Consider the following 18,019-nt stretch of genomic DNA (forward strand, 5'->3'; position numbering starts at 1 on the left):
GAATAACCGTTTTCACACGACAATACCCACACGCTACTCGCATTATTTTGGTCGCAAGCATATGGCGGAACGCGTAAGTCTTGGGCTGAATGTTTCCGCTGCTGAAGCAACTCCATAGATTGTAGTCTCGGTGGTCGCACATGTATGTCTCTGATATTATTTGAGACTGCTGCGGCGTTACCATTATCTTTGGACGTAGCGGCGTTCGCACTGCGCAGTCGTCTGCTGGGTAGGTGGGGTGTGCTGTGTGCATGTAGTGGTCGGGATTGCGTATTGACTGCTGTGTAGCTAGTAGGCTGCGTATACCGGCATTGCTGTATTCTCTTCTGGACACTTAAGTGGATCTCACTTTTTGCTGCTACTACTACCTCTACTGCCGTTAGAAAGAAACTAGATAGCCATGAGTACACCGGTGAAAAAGGTGCCGCTACATCTTCAGGTTAGTAGACGAAAAGATTTATCTTTACAATTACGTTTCGTCCTTTTTTTGTTATTTTCTTTTTTTACCGTCTGTGCATTGCAGCCTCTTGTGCCACAATTCTATAGAAGCAAGAGATTTTAATATACCGCACGTACATAGAGATACGTAAAAGGCTAGAAAATAATTATTTAATACAATATATAGAATTTATTTGAACATAGGTTCAATATTAAGTAAATTTAGAGATCGCTACACAGTTTTCGGTTCCCCAGCTTTCGTGCAGTATAAAGTTGTTATTTTTGTTTATTCGTTATTGTTAGTGAACTTCCATTGTTGTGCTCTGATCATAGGGTGTGGTAGTGCAGCACTCGTGTATCTGTAATCCTTTGCTACCATTAATTTATTGCAGAAAGAAAGCTGTAGAGAGCGGTATTCGTGTTACTGTATAGTTTGTTTGTTAATGAATTCAGATTTTTCCCTGTGTACGTTGGTTTAGCCGTAAGTAGCATAACTTATTTTGACGTATGATTTAAATCGATATCTGTATTGTTCGATCATCACTTGCCTGCCCAATCACTGTATGTGCAATCTTTTCAAAGGTTTTTTTATTTTATTTTTTAATAATTAGTGGAAAAGACGTAGAGTAACTGTGGGAGAGACAAACTTTGAGTCTCACAACTGCTATAGTAGACGACGTTTATGAACAACTGTGTTGTATTTTTGGTCCAGTTTCATAGCTACCGTCGTCGTATTGTTGCACTTCAGTCCTGATTTTCCAGTCGTAGTTAGCTTCTCGAGTACAATTGAAATACACTTTGAGGATTGCGCATGTATTATTCCTCCAGCTTAATCATTGTGGAAATTTGCAGCACGTTTGCTTTCGGTAGTATTATTAATGGCAATGGAGTTGTAATGATTTTGTCCACTGGACTCAAAGGTACTCGTGTCGTATATATCTACTCATTATGATGTCAGAAGTTAAAGAAGAAAATACTTGCAGAGCTTCATAGGTCATATGGCTCCCTTGTGTGTAACAGCTAGTAATCCACAATATTACATATTCGTACCACGGTAGGCTGTTACCTGTCTAATTACTGGACATGATGTAACATGAAGGGGTGTATTGGAAATGAAACACGTATTCCTCACTGAAGTTAAGATTTACTTTTGATTTTAGTAGACTTATGATTTACACAAATTATTGTACACCTATCTGAAACCACTTATACTGACCTGTAAATAAATAGCAATGAAGCATTCTCTTGAAGACTACACTTGAAATACTTGACTTTGTTCTCTATGTGGTTAGCAGTTAGTTGGGAATGCTTGTTTGTAAAGCAGTTTTCCTCAGTGTTTAGTACTGGTGTTCCAAATGTAAGTTTGTTATACATGAAAAATAATTTATATAAATTTATGAATAAAAAATTATGAAAGTAAATTGCAAAGGACCTAAATTTGTTGATGTAGTCTGCTCTCATTGGTGCTGCCGGTTATGTTTCAGCCCCAGTAATTTAATTTTGGAAGCACTTATGTAGTATCATGTTTGCCACCACCACAGTAAACAACTCACAAAACATTAATTTATTGAAGCAGCTTGCCAGATTATTGTTGTAGGATGTGAGCATTGACATTTCTGCAGGAAAAAACTTTAAGGCAACAGTGTGAAATGTGTACTTAGCCACTGTTGACTATGTTGTTGTACGTGACTGGGGTTGTAGCCACGTAGCGCGTAATAATGACAACCTACCTGATACACTAAGTGCTGTGGACTGATAATATTTTAAATACCAGTAGCACCAAATACATTGGAACCACAAATTTGCCAGAGCTTATCAGGGAAAAGGGGCATAATTGGCCCTGAATGTTCTGATGTGATTTGTAGAGCCGGGGAGTTGTTATTGAAGTTACAGTATTGGTTATGAAGCACTGTCCATTTTACAGTGTACTTATGCAGATACTGTTCTTAGGTTTGATAAGTTGGTAGTGGAAGACTTCATTTTCGCTGATTTTATCGGTGAGTATTGAACAAGTATTTGGAAAGTACATAACACAATAATGAAGTGTCACATATTCACATACTTGCAGAGTTTCATAGGTCATATGTGCAGTGCAGTGATTCACAGAGCAGAGCAAATATTGAACTCATGGATATATGTTCAAAATTGACAACTGCTGTTGTAAAGACTTCAGTTTCCAGATATCATAGTTGGTGTTATTTCCAATCATCTGTTTCCTGCTCTGGAAACAATGAATGAATTGACACATAGAAGCAATCTTAACCCCCTGTCTGTCTCTCCAGAGCAAGCAGATTATTGACCTGCATGATGTAACCCACTATATTCTCATGGTTTTCTGTAAATACATGTTTGAATTCCCTCTATCTAGGCTAACTTCATAATTCTGGGGAGGGAACTTAGCCATGCAACAGCTGTTTCACATTGATATTTTCTCTCTCTCTCTCTCTCTCTCTCTCTCTCTCTCTCTCTCTGTGTGTGTGTGTGTGTGTGTGTGTGTGTGTGTGTGTGTGTGTGTGTGTGTTTTAACTTCTGTTTTGTAATAAGTGGAAGGGAGTACATATTGTTACCTCATCATTTGTAATACTTTATTCATCCACTATATTTCACTATAATGATTCTCAGTAAACAGTGGCAGATACTGTGTTGCAGTCTCCTGATTTAAGTATAACTTCAGTTGGCAAGTAGGTATTGTTCCTTTGATCATGTTTGTATAAGGCATTTCTTCTGTGGCTGAAGCGAGTAAGAATGCTTGAGGGATAATTAAATTCAAATTTTATATTTAGTATAACAATATTGGACATGTCAGATATATTACAGAAGTAATATAGACATTATGAAACATTAACAGAGTATGATAGGATTGGGTGAGGAATGGCAGAAAGTTGGCATGCCCTTATCAAATGAATCATTCCAGCATTCACCTTAGCAACTTGGAAAACCATGGGAATCCCTCCCGAGTGCGAGTCCAGTACATTATACATGGAAGGTGGCACCACATTGGCCTGAATGTGGTGAAGGTTCTCTTCTGATGTCTAAGGCAGTTTCTATAGATTTCAGTGGTGGAGTTGCTCAGTAAATGTTACGTTTTACAGTACTTTCTCAAAAGTAGTGAATCATTAAGGGATATGGGTTATAGCTTTGTCTTTATACTATGTGAAAGATTGTCAGAAGTGTTGCTGTGTCATAAGTTGGCCAAGTAATAAATTGGCTAGTGTAAATAGCCAAATTTATAAATTGTTGCATTGTATGAAGGATAAATGTTTGTATTTCTAAACTAAAATCTTCATTTTTTGTAGAGGTCTTGGCGAGACCACCCATTACTATATTACTACTGTGATGTACAACTAAAGGCACCTTATGGGATGTGGCTAATGATATTTCTGGTACCACTATCAAGGGAATCATTCCAGCATTCACCTTAGAATCTTGGGAAACCACGGGAACCCAAGTCAGGATGTTTGGATGGGGAATAAACGCCAGTCCTCTGGAATGTGAGTCCAGTACATTTTTTAACTCCCTCTGTCTAGACTAACTTCATAATTCTTCTTTACTTTTGGAGAGGGAACATAGTTGTGAAGCCAGCTGTTTCACATTGATATTTTCTATTTTCCAGAAATGTTTTGCTGTTATTAACCTTTTATTATAAAGTAAGTAAACTTCAGTTTCTTCTTCCTCTTCATTTCCTCTCCCTCCCTCCCCCTCACATGTCACTGCATTCCTTCTGCTGTTCCATTTGTGAATGTGTGTTGGGAATATGTCACAAAGACTCTGTATGAACTCTACTGATTCCTTTTTCCTGAGTGGGAGGGAGTAATATATTGCCTGACACTTTCTGGAACGTATGCTGTAAGAATTTCATTAGTAAACTTCTCCACAGCATGTCTCTTGTAGTTTTTACCACTGGAGTTTGTTAAATAATGTGCTTGTGCATACTAAAGAAACATGAGACTGAATGTGCTGACCTTCATTGTATCTCTGTCTCTTCTGTTAATCCATCTCCGTAAGGATCACAGACTGATGAGCAATATTCAAGAATTGTTGAACAGGTGTTGTAAGCCACTTCTTTCATGGATGAATTAAACGTCCTCAGGATTCTTCCAGTGTCAGCAGCGTGGTATCCGCTTTTCCTGTAATTGGTTTTGTCATTTCACTTTAGGTCCACTAAATGTTGTAAGGGACTGTAAATCAATGAAATGAATACTGAACTAAGTTCTTGGTTGTAGGTCAGAAATGTTCATATAATGAGTGACATATTCTTTGATTCAACTATCCTAATTTGCATTTCCTGTGGTTTTCCGAAATCGGTGTGCGTTATTCATTTTGTTATTCTGGTATGGCTTTGCACTAACTGCCATAATATCTGATAAGCTACATCAGTGCTTCCAGAATGCCGAAACTTTTTACATTACTTGTAAAACTCAATTCCTACCTTTTCACAGAATAGCAAGCTTTTCCTTCCTGTGCACCACATTAGACAGAAAAGCATTTCATCTACATGTTCCATAAGCAACATGACGTGTACGGTGGAGGGTACTTCATGTATCATTGTCACTTTTCCTGTTCCTATCACGAATAGTGCGCGGAAAAAACGAAAGTTGGTGTTCCTCCATGTGAGCGACAATGTCTCTTAACCTACGTTGTCTTTTCTCGAGGTATGCGTAGTCGGAAGAAATATATTGACTCTTCGGTGAATGTAAGCTGCAGCACTTCTGTCAGTAAATTGTTCCGTAATGCCCACCACTTCCTTATGGCGTCTGCCATTGTAGTTGGATGGTCATCTTCGTAACGCTTACTAAACGATCCTGTAGGTATTTTGTGTTTTGTCTGTCAGTCGCACCTAGTAAGGATGCCAAACTGACGAGCAATACTGAAGCATCTGTCGAACTGGGGTTTTGTAAGCTACACCCTTCGTGGGTGAATTACACCTGAGGATTCATCCAAGAAATCGATGGCATGTGCCTTTCTTACTAATAGTTTTACGTTGTTGCTCAGTTTAAAATCACTCCGTGCTCATCCTCCCAGGTATTCATGGTCGTTTCCAGTGATTGTTCGGTAGTCTTACCGCTGTCTAGCGTGTTACATTTGTATTAATGGTTAATGAAAACCACCTTAGCTGTATTATTACAGATTCATTGTTTCACGACCGATTTCGTTCTTCGAACATCCTCAGATAGTAGAGTTGTGCTAAAATCATGATATAAATGGCTTGGTTGTCGTAAAATACAGAACGGTGCACATGATGCTTACACTCGGCAGTCTAGTGAACGCAGCATGCCATGTTCGCCGTATTAAATGTTAGTGATCATTGTCTTCGGACTTGATCTTTAACACTATAAACGACAGCCAGATCATTTATTTAACGATTTGAGCACAACTCGGCACGTTGAAGATTTCCTAAGAATGAAACCGTTCGTAACACAATAAATCTGTAATAATACTGTTGAAGAGGTTTTCATTAATCATTAAAATTGTCAGTTCAGCTGTGGTATTCAACGTGATAAGCTCTCCTGCAGCCGGCATCCGATTCCTGCATTTCGCTACAATATTCTAACGCTGCAACTTCTTATGCAACAGCATCATCCTCGAATACCCGCATGGGGTGCTTGCGGCGTTAGCCGCGTAGCCATTTGTATATATTTTTTAACAGTAATTGCCCCATAAAACTGCCTTCTAGCATACGTGAAGCTGAAGATTTCTCTCCAAAGAATGTGCTGTTGCTACGAACTCTTAAATTCAGTAACAGAGCAGATCACATATTCCGTTCACTCATATTTTGTTCATTAGGCGACATCGAAAGCCTGTCATACTCAAAGGAACACGGCAATTACCATGCGCCCCGGTATCTTCTGCTATTTGGTTCTTGGGAACACACAGGGCGAGCTGGGATTCGTACCATCGTTGTTTACAGAATCCAAGATTTTACTTTCAGAGCAGATAAATTCTCGGTCTCCAGAAACTCGTAACACATACCCATAAAATGTATTTTGATAAAATTCTACAGCGGACGTGAGCGATACGTAAGTGTCGCGTTAAAGGTGCAGTTACCTTCCTCCTGTTGAGCGCTTTTAGCTGTTTTACCATACCGCAGTCACTTAACTGGATATGCCACACCTATGTGTTACTGCGACTACTGAAACGCGCATTTGCAGTACGACCTTCCTCGGTGGAACAATTTCGAGAAAAGGAATTTAGTATTTCTCTCATTCTTCTTTTCGGTGCCTGTATGTTCACTGATGACTGAACAGATGACTTGAATCTGTGTATAGGCGTAAACGTAAGACCAAAGCCTCGTAGAATTTCGCGTCCGTTTGGTAGGTAGAATTTTATATCATAGTTCGTTGAACGTTTCTCATTACACTCCTACTGTCTTCGATGAGTTTTTGTTTGTACACAAAGCTTTGGTACTCTTTCGTTTCGGAGCAGTTTACTAATTGAGACGTATTGCACAGCACTCTTGTACTTCGTTCATTTATACTTCACAATTTCAGTTTAATAGATGAAAGTTTGAAGTTGACTGGTCAAACAATCTGAAATGTTTCTTGGCGCGCTTACGAAGCAGAAATATTTTCCCACGGTTCGTAATATTCCTATTGACACCCGCAGTCAATGATGGACAACGGCGTGATGATTACGGGTTCCCTACTCAGCGTTTGTTGAATCGTAAAGTCCGGGTATATTTGTAACCTTGATATGGAAAGCACTAATCTCACGAATCGGTTCTCTGATTAACAGCTAAAGGTCATTTTCGGATAAAGCGTTAACAGTAACATATGAATACCAGTCCTAACCACTTGAGTTACCAGTTTATAGCTGAAGCTAATCACCCGTTAATACTACATGGTCCTTCCGCGAAATCTACGTCGGATGGCAGCAGAAGCGTTATGTAGTCTGCCTCAAATGCTGAATCTCTTAAATTGTTTCCTGTAGTACCTCGCAAAAAGAAGGTCGTCTTCCCTTGAGAGGAACAAGACCAAGAAATTTACGGGCGACTTTCTCCAAATTCCCCAGTAAGCCAATATTCCGCCACTACGGCTCCTGAGGCAGGTGCTCTGTAAATTTTTGATTCAGTTTTAACACTTACCTTCGCCCAAGATATTTCGCCTTCGGAATTGATTGTAACGTTATTGATATTATGGTATTATTCACGGCCATAAACACACCTTCAACTACCGCCATCTATCCTATCTTTGCGATATAAATTCCATCGGAATGTAAAATTTCGTATCTATTTAGTTTCGGTTTCAGCCAGAGTTCTATTCGTAATGCGATATGAACATTATCTTTTAATAGTGTGAGAAGTTCTAGCACCTTCTCTTAGACCCCCTCGCAGGAATCTCTAGTATCTTTTGTTAGTACCGACCCTAGCAGCGCTCGACTCCTCTCCGTGCTGCAGGTTCATCCTTACAGCATTTTTGTATCTTTGTGTTGCCGACCATGCTTGGAATTAGTTTGATTGTGGACACACCTTTTTTTCCCCCTCGGCTCATTATATAACTTCACAGCCTTCCCGACATGTCCCCCTTTGTTGAAGTCAACCTGCCATTCTTCTTCCAAATTTTACAGAAGTGCGGATCATCAGGGGAATGTCGCCAAACATTGTGTACTTTCCGTCATTTGTGCCTTTCTGTCTTTGCACCGTATCTTTCTGGCAAAAGTAATACAACCAAAACTCACCACGGTGGCCAGTTCCTTGGTCGATGGGTGCTTGGGGGGGGGGGGGGGGGGTTGTCGTTAAGTACCTGGTGTTTGCCACCAGGCCACGCAGGGATCGCACTGGAAACTCCCGGCGTATGGCAAGGAGTATGATGTGCCTGTTGTGGCTGGGGCGTGGGAACGTCAGGTGACGATTGTTAGTTACGTGAGCTCAAAATGGAGTGTGGGAGGTCGGGAAAAATATCGCAATCTCATGTGAAGGGGATGGGGATGGCGGCAATGAAAATCTCGAAAATCTCACATCAACATTTTAAGTAAGAGATTATATGTTGTTACAACGGATAATATTTTGTTTTATATAATTAATCCCGAGAATAGACAACACTGAAGTGTCCACCAGTCTTCATGACCTCTTTGAACTGAACCGAATGCTGGTGTGCATGCCCGGAATTCCCCGATTTAGTGTTAGATTGCATTCGGGGAGTTCTTTGCCGCAGCATGTTAGTCAACGAGTCAGTCATGACATTCTGCAACGCATGTGAAGCCAATGTTTTGTATTCATCATGAATTTATATCATAACTTCTATACAATGCTTATGTTAAGCGGCATCCCGAAAAAGAAACGCATGTGCGAGCAAGGAGATAATCGTTTGTGGAAGGAAGCTAAGCTAAAGTTTACCGACAAGAATCCTCTTAAGTGATCATAAAAATCGAGAGATTGAAAAGCTTCATAATCAGAAACTTGAAAGGACAGTACAAATAATGTTGTCTTCATCTACTAAGTAAGTAAATGTTCACACATTTAATGTATGTAATATACCAATAAAAGGTCATTTTTAGGACTCCGTCAAAATGGTTGACACCATTTTCGTGGAATATTTCTAAGTAAAATAAAAAAATCTATTAGTGTGTTTTAAACAACGTTTATAAACAAATAAACTTTCATTTTTACGTCCTTTGACCCGATTACGGACTAAACCTCATGTGAGGGGGAGGTGGGGATCCCACCACATCTCACTAAGAGGGAAAGGGGATCCAAATTTTAAAGAAAAACAGCTCAAGTAATTAATGGACGTCCCCTTACCCAGCCAGGTAACAGTTGCTTTGGCTGAGTCGTGTCTGTGGGGAGTACCCGTGTTTGGAGTGGGTGGGTCAAGGCGAATCACACACGAATGAAGTGGATCAAACTTTCTTCTGCTGATGGTCACATGGCCCCAGCAGTCTTAGCTAAAGGAAAGCGTTACTGCAATGCAGAGAGGTATGACCCCATAATATTTCCTTACCTGGCTACGCTGCAGGAGGAATGTAGGGCTACGAGGAATGGAGAAATGTGCTCCACAATACTTATTTTGATGTAGAACTAACAGGGCTCCACAAAACCATTATTCTTTGTTGAACACCTTGAGAGGTTTTCGCCAAGGCTGTTATGCTGCTGACAATTTGGTCTACCTAGAATGTGCTATCCAGTCAGCTTTTGCCCATAGTCAACAGCTTATTGCTTGTGACACCATATGGCATCATCATGTCCTCATTACCCTGCAAAAATGTTGTCTCTATGACCTGCTCCTGATTCTTGCCCAGAACTTATTGTCAGACCATACATTCTGGGTTTAAGTTGGTGCTTCCCACACAGAACCCAAGAGAATGGGATCCACAGGGCTCTGTACTGAGTATGTTCCTTTCTCTAGGGGCTGTTAATGGTCTAGCTGCAGCTGTCAGATCTGCTGTGTAACCCTCTCTCCATGCTGTCTATTTTTGTGTTTACTATTGCTCCTCCACAGTGGCTGTTGCTGAACACCAAATGCAGGGTGCCATACGAAAGATGCAGTCCCGCGGCCTCAGCCATGGCTTTGTTTCCAGCTGCCAAGACATGTTCCATGCACTCTGTGACCATCATACTGTCCATCCACTAATAGAACTAGTTGCTCATTGTGATAGAATCTATCGCTTTTTGGGACTAGTCTTCGATGCCCAATTGACGCGGCTTTCGAATCTTCGCCAACTTAAGCATATGTGCTGGTCATACCATAATACTGTTCACTGCCTTAGTAGCACCAGCTGGTACGCATAAGACTCTACACTTTTGCATTGTAACAAAGCTCTAATCTTGTCCCATCTTGATTATGAGGATCTGGCATATGGTGCGGTATTGCCTTTAGGATTAGGGATGCTGCATCTGATACATCATTGTGGGGTCTGACATCTGATGGGTGCCTTTTAGACTAGCCCTGTGAACAGACTATGCAGGGTAGCTGGGGTGCCTCCACTACATATCAGGCATGAACTGCTGCTGCTCCCCACCTCTACAGTATACAGTCACTGCCCCCCTGAGCATCTGAACTACTCGTTAAGGAGATTCACCTCCCACAGCAGACTGGAGTTGCGAAGGCAGTTTGCTTAAACTCTCTGTACTGTAAACTCCAGCTTGCCCCACAGTTGCCTCTTGTCAGGGAGTAATCGTGTATGCCCCCATGGTGTGTACCCTGTCCTCGGACCTGTCTTGATGTATCCTTTAGACCAGAAGACTGTTGACCCCATGTTTTTCCGTCACCTGTTCCTGGCCATCCTTGATCCATTTCTGGGTCTGGAAGTAGTATACATTGATGGCTCTGTGGTCGACAGAGGAACCGGTTTTGCTTACACTCATGCAAGGTGCCTGCAGAATTGGCGACCATTGCTTGAGCTTTGTCCCATTGGTTCTCGCACCAGTGAGATGTTCTTAACCGGCAGTGACCACCTAAATAGTCTCCGGGCTATCAAGCAGTGCTACCCTCAACACCCTTTGGTTGTGACTATCCAGGATCTCCTTTCTGACTTCCATCAGCCTGGATGGTTGAACATCTTTATCTGGAACCAGGTTACGTATGGATCCCAGGGAAGAAACATGCTGACTGGTCGGCCAAGTTGGCTATCAGGATACTGACTTTAGAGATAGGGCACTGGAACAGGACCTTTGGTCAGCTGTGCTGTGAATTGTTGGGGGCTTGGAACATGGATTAGTGTGCCCTGGTTTCTCCGACAAACTGCAGGCAACAAAAAGGACGGTGACTGTGTGGCAGTTTCCTCTTCGTGTTTCGCACAGGGAATCTACCATACTGTCAGCATCTCCTGTGGGTCCGGGGGTTAGAATAGGCACAAGGTATTCCTGCCTGTTATAAGAGGCAACTAAAAGGAGTCTCGCACATTTGGGCCTTTATGTGATGGTCTCCTGTAGAATTTGACCTCCATTTTTCAGAATTTTCCTGAAGAGTGAGGCAATTAGGGAAGGGCCCCTTACATGGTGCAGCGTGTCAGTCATGCGCTGAGACTTATCGCATCCTTTGTCGATGTGGATCTGCACTTCTGCTCATTCTCCAACTGTTGGGCGAGGTCACCATCTAGGAGGGATATTTTTCCATCTACTGTGCAGTATCGTTTTCTGCGCGGTCGATGATAATGGACTTGTTTGCTTGGTTGCACCTGATACACAGCACGGTAGCCAGTCTATCGCGGTGGGGCTACCATGTACCCTGTTGATTTTAGCCCCCTGACCACACAGGGATCACTCCGCTGATGTCTGTGCTGTTAACTCCCCACATATGCCGAGGAGTAGATCCCGTCACCCTGGGGCATCGGGACTCCCAGCAATGGCCATCCTGCTAGGTGGCCTTTGCTGCAGCTGGGTGGCACCCATGAAGAGGGCTCCTGGTCAGAGTGGGTGGCATCAGGGCGGATGGCATGCAATGAAGTGTAGTACATCATCTCTTGCTGGTGGTCAAACACCAGCAGTTTCAAAGCATTCACAGGCTCAATTAAACACACAGAAGTACAACCCCAAATCGTTGCCCTCCCTGGCCACACCATGGGAGGAACGTCAGGCTAAGGATGGCAGTGACTCTTATTCACCCCAGTGCCTTGTACGTTAGAGAGCTGATGGGGAATCGTTCATGACGACAAAGCCTCAGGTTTTTTTTTTGTTTTGAGGAAAAGTTTGGGGAGGTGGGGGCTTGTCCAAAATGAGATCTGGGTCAGTCGTGATCTAAACAGCATCCACTGCCCAGTCACGGGTGTTACTTGCTTGTGACAAGCTTGGGGATGTTTCTGTAACCATCACACCCCATGAGAGCTTAAATATTGTCCAGGGTATCATACTTCACAGGGAATTTCTTATGCAGTCTGCGAATGAGCTGCATGCCAATTTAGAGCAGCAAAGTGTTCATTTCGTTTGGCATGTCCACCGGGGTCTGAGGGATAATCAGGTTGCCACCGGTGCCTTCATCTTGGCCTTAGAGGGTGATAACATTACCTGAGAAGATCAAAGTGATGGTCTAGCGCTGTGATGTAAAGCCCTATATCCCTCCCCCAATGCGGTGCTTTAAATGGTGTAAGTTCGGCCATATGTCTTCCCACTATACTTCCAGCGTCACATGTCGAGATTGTAGATGCCCATCACATCCCATTACTCGATGTGCCCGGCCTCCCATCTCTGTCAACTGCAGAGAGCTCCATTTGCCTTGCTCGCCTGACTGCAGGATTCTCCAGAAAGAAAGGAAAATCCTAGAGTACAAGACCCTGGACCGACAGACCTACACTGAGGCTAAGAGGAAATTTGAACGCCTACATCCTGTACATATGACATAGTCTTAAACTGCTGCTACAACAGTTCTAACCCCATCAGCTCCGCCAACCTCAGTCACCTCTCAGAGCCGGAAGACTACACCTGTCCCCTTGATGGTGGGGGGGGGGGGGCACTTCCCTCTCTGTTGCTCCTGCACCACCTACTCTGGGAGCAACACCTCCCCAACCATCGGGGATATCAGTCTCCACTTCGGCGTTGGAAGAGGTAAGTCGTCTTTGGCTCCTCCTGCTAGGAAGGGGTCCCTTGGGGTCACTCCCTTTCCAGGTTTCTGCTACTGGGAAAGATGACACCCGCCAGTGGCTGAAGAGCCCGGAAGCAGCTGGTCATAGGGCTTCATGCTCATCCTCAGTCCTGGAGACTGAATCAGTGAAGTCCCCCCAGCCAGGGAAACCCAAGGAGCAGTGAGAGAAATCCAAAAAGATCCCCAAAACCAAGGGAATTGCGGTGGCGTCCACACCACCTCTACCTACAAGCTCCGCATCTGCAGATGAGGTGGAGATTCGGGCGACCGCTGAGGACCTAGATCTCGCCAGACCCTCAGACACAATGGATGTAGACTACTCAGGCAATAAGTCGGCGGCAGCAAGTGACCCTGAGGCATAAACTGCCTTCCCAGTCTCACAATGACGTCATTTTCCAGTGGAATTGCGGTGGTTTTTTTCCACCTCCTGGATGGACTACGGCAACTGCTAAGCTTTACACCTGCTTACTGCAGTGCCCTCCAGGAAACCTGGTTCCCGGCAATGCAGACCCCTGCCTTCTGCAGCTATAAGGGATATTATAGGAACCGTAGCGACTATAATCATGTGCCAGGTGGAGTTTGCGTTTATGTCCTAAACTCAGTATGTAGTGAAACTGTGCCCCTTCAAACCCCTCTTGAAGCTGTGGCTGTCAGAATAAGGATGACGCAGGAAATAACGGTCTGCAGTGTATATCTTCCTCCAGATGGCGCAGTACCCGTGAACGTATTAGCTGCACTGATTGATCATCTCCCTAAATCTTTCCTACTTTTAGGAGATTTTAACGCCCATAACCCCTTGTGGGGTGGCACCATGCGTACTAGCCGAGGCAGAAATTTTGAAACTTTACTGTCTCAGTTCGACCTCTGCCTCTTAAATACTGGGGCCACCACACATTTCATTGTGGCTCATGGTAGTTACTCAGTCATTGATTTATCAATTTGTAGCCCAGGACTTCTCCCATCTATCCACTGCCTGAGCAACACCAACTGGGGTGCAGATCGCTCTATGCTGCTGCAGCTCTCCAGAGCCCTTGTTGAGTCCTCTTGGACTACGGGAGTCTGGTTTATGGTTCGGTGGCACCCTCAGCATTGCATGTACTCGATCCAGTGCACCACTGTGGCGTTTGCCTAGTGACAGGAGGTTTTAGGACAAGTCTGATGATGACCAGCATCCTGGTGGAGGCCGGAGCCCCTCCATTGCAGGTTAGGCGTGCACACCTGCTGGCCAGTTACATTGCACACATTCATAGTTCTCCTGCGCGTCCCACCCACGGTGGTTCATCTCCCACATTGGCAGCCAAAGTCAGGGCTTCCAATTGCAGTTGGTGTCTGATTCCTTCTGTCCAAACTGTAGTCTTTGCCTTTACCACCTATACTTGAGGTCCATTCACATACACCTCCATGGTGTACACATAGGCGGCAGCTTCGCCTGGACCTTTCACATGGCCCTAAGGACTCGGTTAACCCCGCAGCTCTCCGCTGCCACTTCCTCTCAATTCTTGACATGTACTGAGACCATGAAGTGGTTTACACTGACAGCTTGACGGCTGATGGTCATGTCGGCTTCGCATACGTCAATGGAGGACATATTGAACAGCATTCCTTGCCCGATGGCTGCAATGTCTTTACTGCAGAGCTGGTGCTCCTGAGCCCATATGTTCATTCCCTGAGGAGTCATTTCTTCTGTGTACTGACTCCTTGAGCAGCCTACAAGCAATCGATCAGTGCTACCATCGTGATCATTCGGTAGCGGTCATCCAGGAGTCCACCTATGCCCCGGAACGGTCAGTCGTTCAGTGGTGTTTGCCTGGGCCCCACGTCATGTTGGAATCCCAGGCAACAAACTTGCCGACAGGCTGGCCAAACAGGCTACTCGGAAACCGCTTATGGAGATCAGCTTCTCTGTAACTGACCTGTGTTCAGTACTACGCTGCAAGGTTTCGCGGCTTTGCGAGATGGAATGGCATAACCTCAGTACGCACAACAAATTGAGTGCTGTTAGGGAGACTATGACTGTGTCGAAGACCTCCACGTGGGCCTCTCGCAAGGACTATATGGTTCTGTCGGCTCGCATTCACCACGCTTGGGTGACACATGGCTACCTCCTGCACTCTGATGAACCACCTCAGTGTCAGTGCGGTCTCCAGCTGACAGTGGCCCATATCTTGGTGAGCTGTCCTCCTTTGGCTGCCCTGTGATGGACTCTTCAGTTACGGGACTTGTTGCAATTAATTTTAGTTGACAATGCCTCATCGGCTAATTTAGTTTTATGTTTTTTAAGTGACAGTGGGTTTTATCATTCTATATAAGTTTTGGCGCATGTTCTTTGTCACTTTGTGTTCTCCACTCTGTTAGGCTGGGTGTTTTAATGTGTCACAGAGTGGCTAGCTTTTCCTTTTTATTCTCGTGGTCGGCCAGCCACGGTCATCTGCTCTCTTGTTTTTATCCCTTCTATGTGTTTCTTGCTTCTCTCTGTGGTTTTCTTTTCCTGTTTTGTCCATAGTAGTGTTGGTTGCCCTGTCTTTCTTCTGATTCTTCCCTTCTCCTGTTATTGTGCTGTACATCTTTCTTTTCTTCTTTCCCCTGTGGAACTATTTTACTGGGAACAAGGGACCGATGGCCTCGCAGTTTTGTCCTTCTCCCCCCCCCCCCTTTCCTTTAAATCAGCCAACCATTCTATCAGCTTTGCATTAGTCACACTAGACACTCCCTGGCCACAGCCTACATCATGAGGATTTACCGCACTGTCAGTGTGGTGTTTGTCTGATGGTGGCCCACATTCTACTGGACTGATGTAATTTGACCACCTTAGGGCCAAACCTTCAACTTGCTAACACACTGCCTTTGGTGCTAATGGACACTGCCAAAGTGGCTGATCTGGTTTTACATTTTACCTGTAAAGGTTGTTTCTGCTACTCTCTGAAGTAGGGCATATTGGCCTTGTGAGCTGCTTGAGGGATTGGAGGAGTGCTCTGTCACATGCCCCAAGCCAGAGCATTCATAGCTGCCCTTCCTCAGTGGACTGGCTTGGCTACTACCCTTCCACATTTATAAATCATCCTCTTATTTTTTTTGTGTTAGCAGAAGAGCCAACACCATGTTACGAGTGGAGGCCGAATGAACGCATTTTAGCTCACGCAGGCTGGCATGAGGAGGGAAGAACTATACTGACATGAGGTCTGGAACATGACAAGGACAAGGAATGAGAATTCAGAAAGCAGACGTAATTAGTTGGATACTTAACTTTAATCCATTAATGATGAACGTCGCTCTTGACAGTACATGATTCACAATATTATCTGTTCAGAATACATTCTTGAAGATAGTAATTATAGTAACTGAATATGGCGCCTTGCTAGGTCATAGCATATGACATAGCTAAAGGCTATGCTAAACTGTCGTCTCTGCAAATGAGAGCGTATGTAGACAGTGAACCATCGCTAGCAAAAATCGCTGTACAACTGGGGCGAGTGCTAGGGAGTCTCTCTAGACTATACTAGACCTTCCATGTGGTGGTACTCGGTCTGCAATCACTGATAGTGGCGACATGCGGGTCCAACGTATACTAACGGACGGCGGCCAATTTAAAGGCTACCACCTAGCAAGTTTGGTGTCTGGCAGTGACACCACACTTTTACATATATATCATTGGATTACTATCGCATCATTGTTCTCTTTCCTAAGATTTTATGAACAGGTACGAATTGCTAGTTTTCTTGTGGAAATGAAGAAGGGTGAGGAAACACTGGACAGATGCAGACAGTGTGTGTCTCATCGCATAACATGTTCCCAGGGCCTCCAGATGCTTTTTGGGCGGACTAGCCTGCCCATCTTCATCCCCTTACTCTTTTTTTCACTTCCACTTGTTTCTCTCTCTAGGTTTTATTGATTCTCGGTTACATTAGAGTTCATCAGGATTTGTCCTTTCTCTGTGAGTTCTGTTCATGGCTTAACGCATATAGGATGGAGTAACTCATGACTGTGCCGTTCGGTCCCATTAACCCCACCAGTCAGATCAATCTTAGATGCTTTTGTAGTTATCTAATACTATATTAACGTATTGCCTCCAATATACATAAGAGTGATACTTCCTTTAATGAATGGGACTGATAATGTCCTATCTGAGAAATCAAATTGGTTTTCAGATTGATGGAGATGTTTTGCTTCCCTAAAAAGATCAATATGTGCATGCATCATGTCCTGTGCCACTCTAGTATCCACTTACTGTGGGTAGTGTACACCTGGCCTCTTGAGGAGGAGGTGGTTCTAAAATTCTCCAACCGATAGTGGATTTAGAGGAAACGGCATCCAAGATTGTCACAGAATCTTCTTTGCTGCTGGTTTAAGGCCTCCACTCAGCTCCAAATCAGAGGACGGGTGGGATTGATGCTGCAAAGGTGCTCAATCATCCACTTAATGCTGGAGCTCCAAATGAGGAGCAAGCCTACCCTCTGCACTTCTCCCTGGCAGACAGGGCGTCCTCTGTGCTGGCTAAGATGAACTATCAGCTACGGGCAAGACCTCAAACCTGATTTAATGAAGAACGGGAAAACCGTACTGTGAGTGCCTACTTTTTCCTCCCGACCAGAGATTCGCTGTTTCTCATTCACCCTCAAGTGAGTGAGAGCTGATGAGATTGAGCGCACCGAGAGGTACAGCAGCATCAGGGTTTCCAGGTGACACTAGATACCAGAGGTGCCATAGCTTTTGGCAATCAATGAGATGTTAAGTTAATTGATAATTTTATTTGCAAAATAACAACTCTAGTACTTTGTCATATTTAATCTTTTCAGTTTCCGAGTCAAAACCAACTTGCAAATTATTGACCAGTGTCATTTATCATCAGTATGATTTACCATAATTATTCTCATGTATTTGACCTAATTTTGTTTTTGTGGGCAACGTCATTCAACCCTGTTCTTGCATTAGCCATTCTAGTCTGTAAATGTAGTTTCGCAGTAACTTTTATCACTAACACTAAGTGACTGTCAAGTGGCAATTGATCTTTCAGGGTGGCACTCAAGTTCAGAAGTACAGGCTTGCTATGCACTTTCACATAACTTCGCGAA

At 43.8% G+C, this 18,019-nt stretch overlaps 1 protein-coding gene across 3 annotated transcripts in view; it reads left to right on the forward strand.

The window, feature by feature from the left end:
- Positions 1-203: 203 nt before the first annotated feature.
- LOC126185037 (dihydropyrimidinase-like) overlaps positions 204-18,019 on the forward strand; it is a 220,529-nt gene continuing 202,713 nt past the window's right edge. For all 3 annotated transcript variants that reach the window (XM_049927782.1, XM_049927784.1, XM_049927783.1), the window contains exon 1: positions 204-439. In XM_049927782.1, coding sequence (XP_049783739.1) covers positions 401-439 — 39 coding nt within the window. In that variant the 5' untranslated portion in view covers positions 204-400. The remainder of the gene's footprint in view (positions 440-18,019) is intronic.

Source organism: Schistocerca cancellata, chromosome 4 (genome assembly GCF_023864275.1).
Source record: "Schistocerca cancellata isolate TAMUIC-IGC-003103 chromosome 4, iqSchCanc2.1, whole genome shotgun sequence".
In the NCBI taxonomy this organism is placed as follows: domain Eukaryota; kingdom Metazoa; phylum Arthropoda; class Insecta; order Orthoptera; family Acrididae; genus Schistocerca; species Schistocerca cancellata.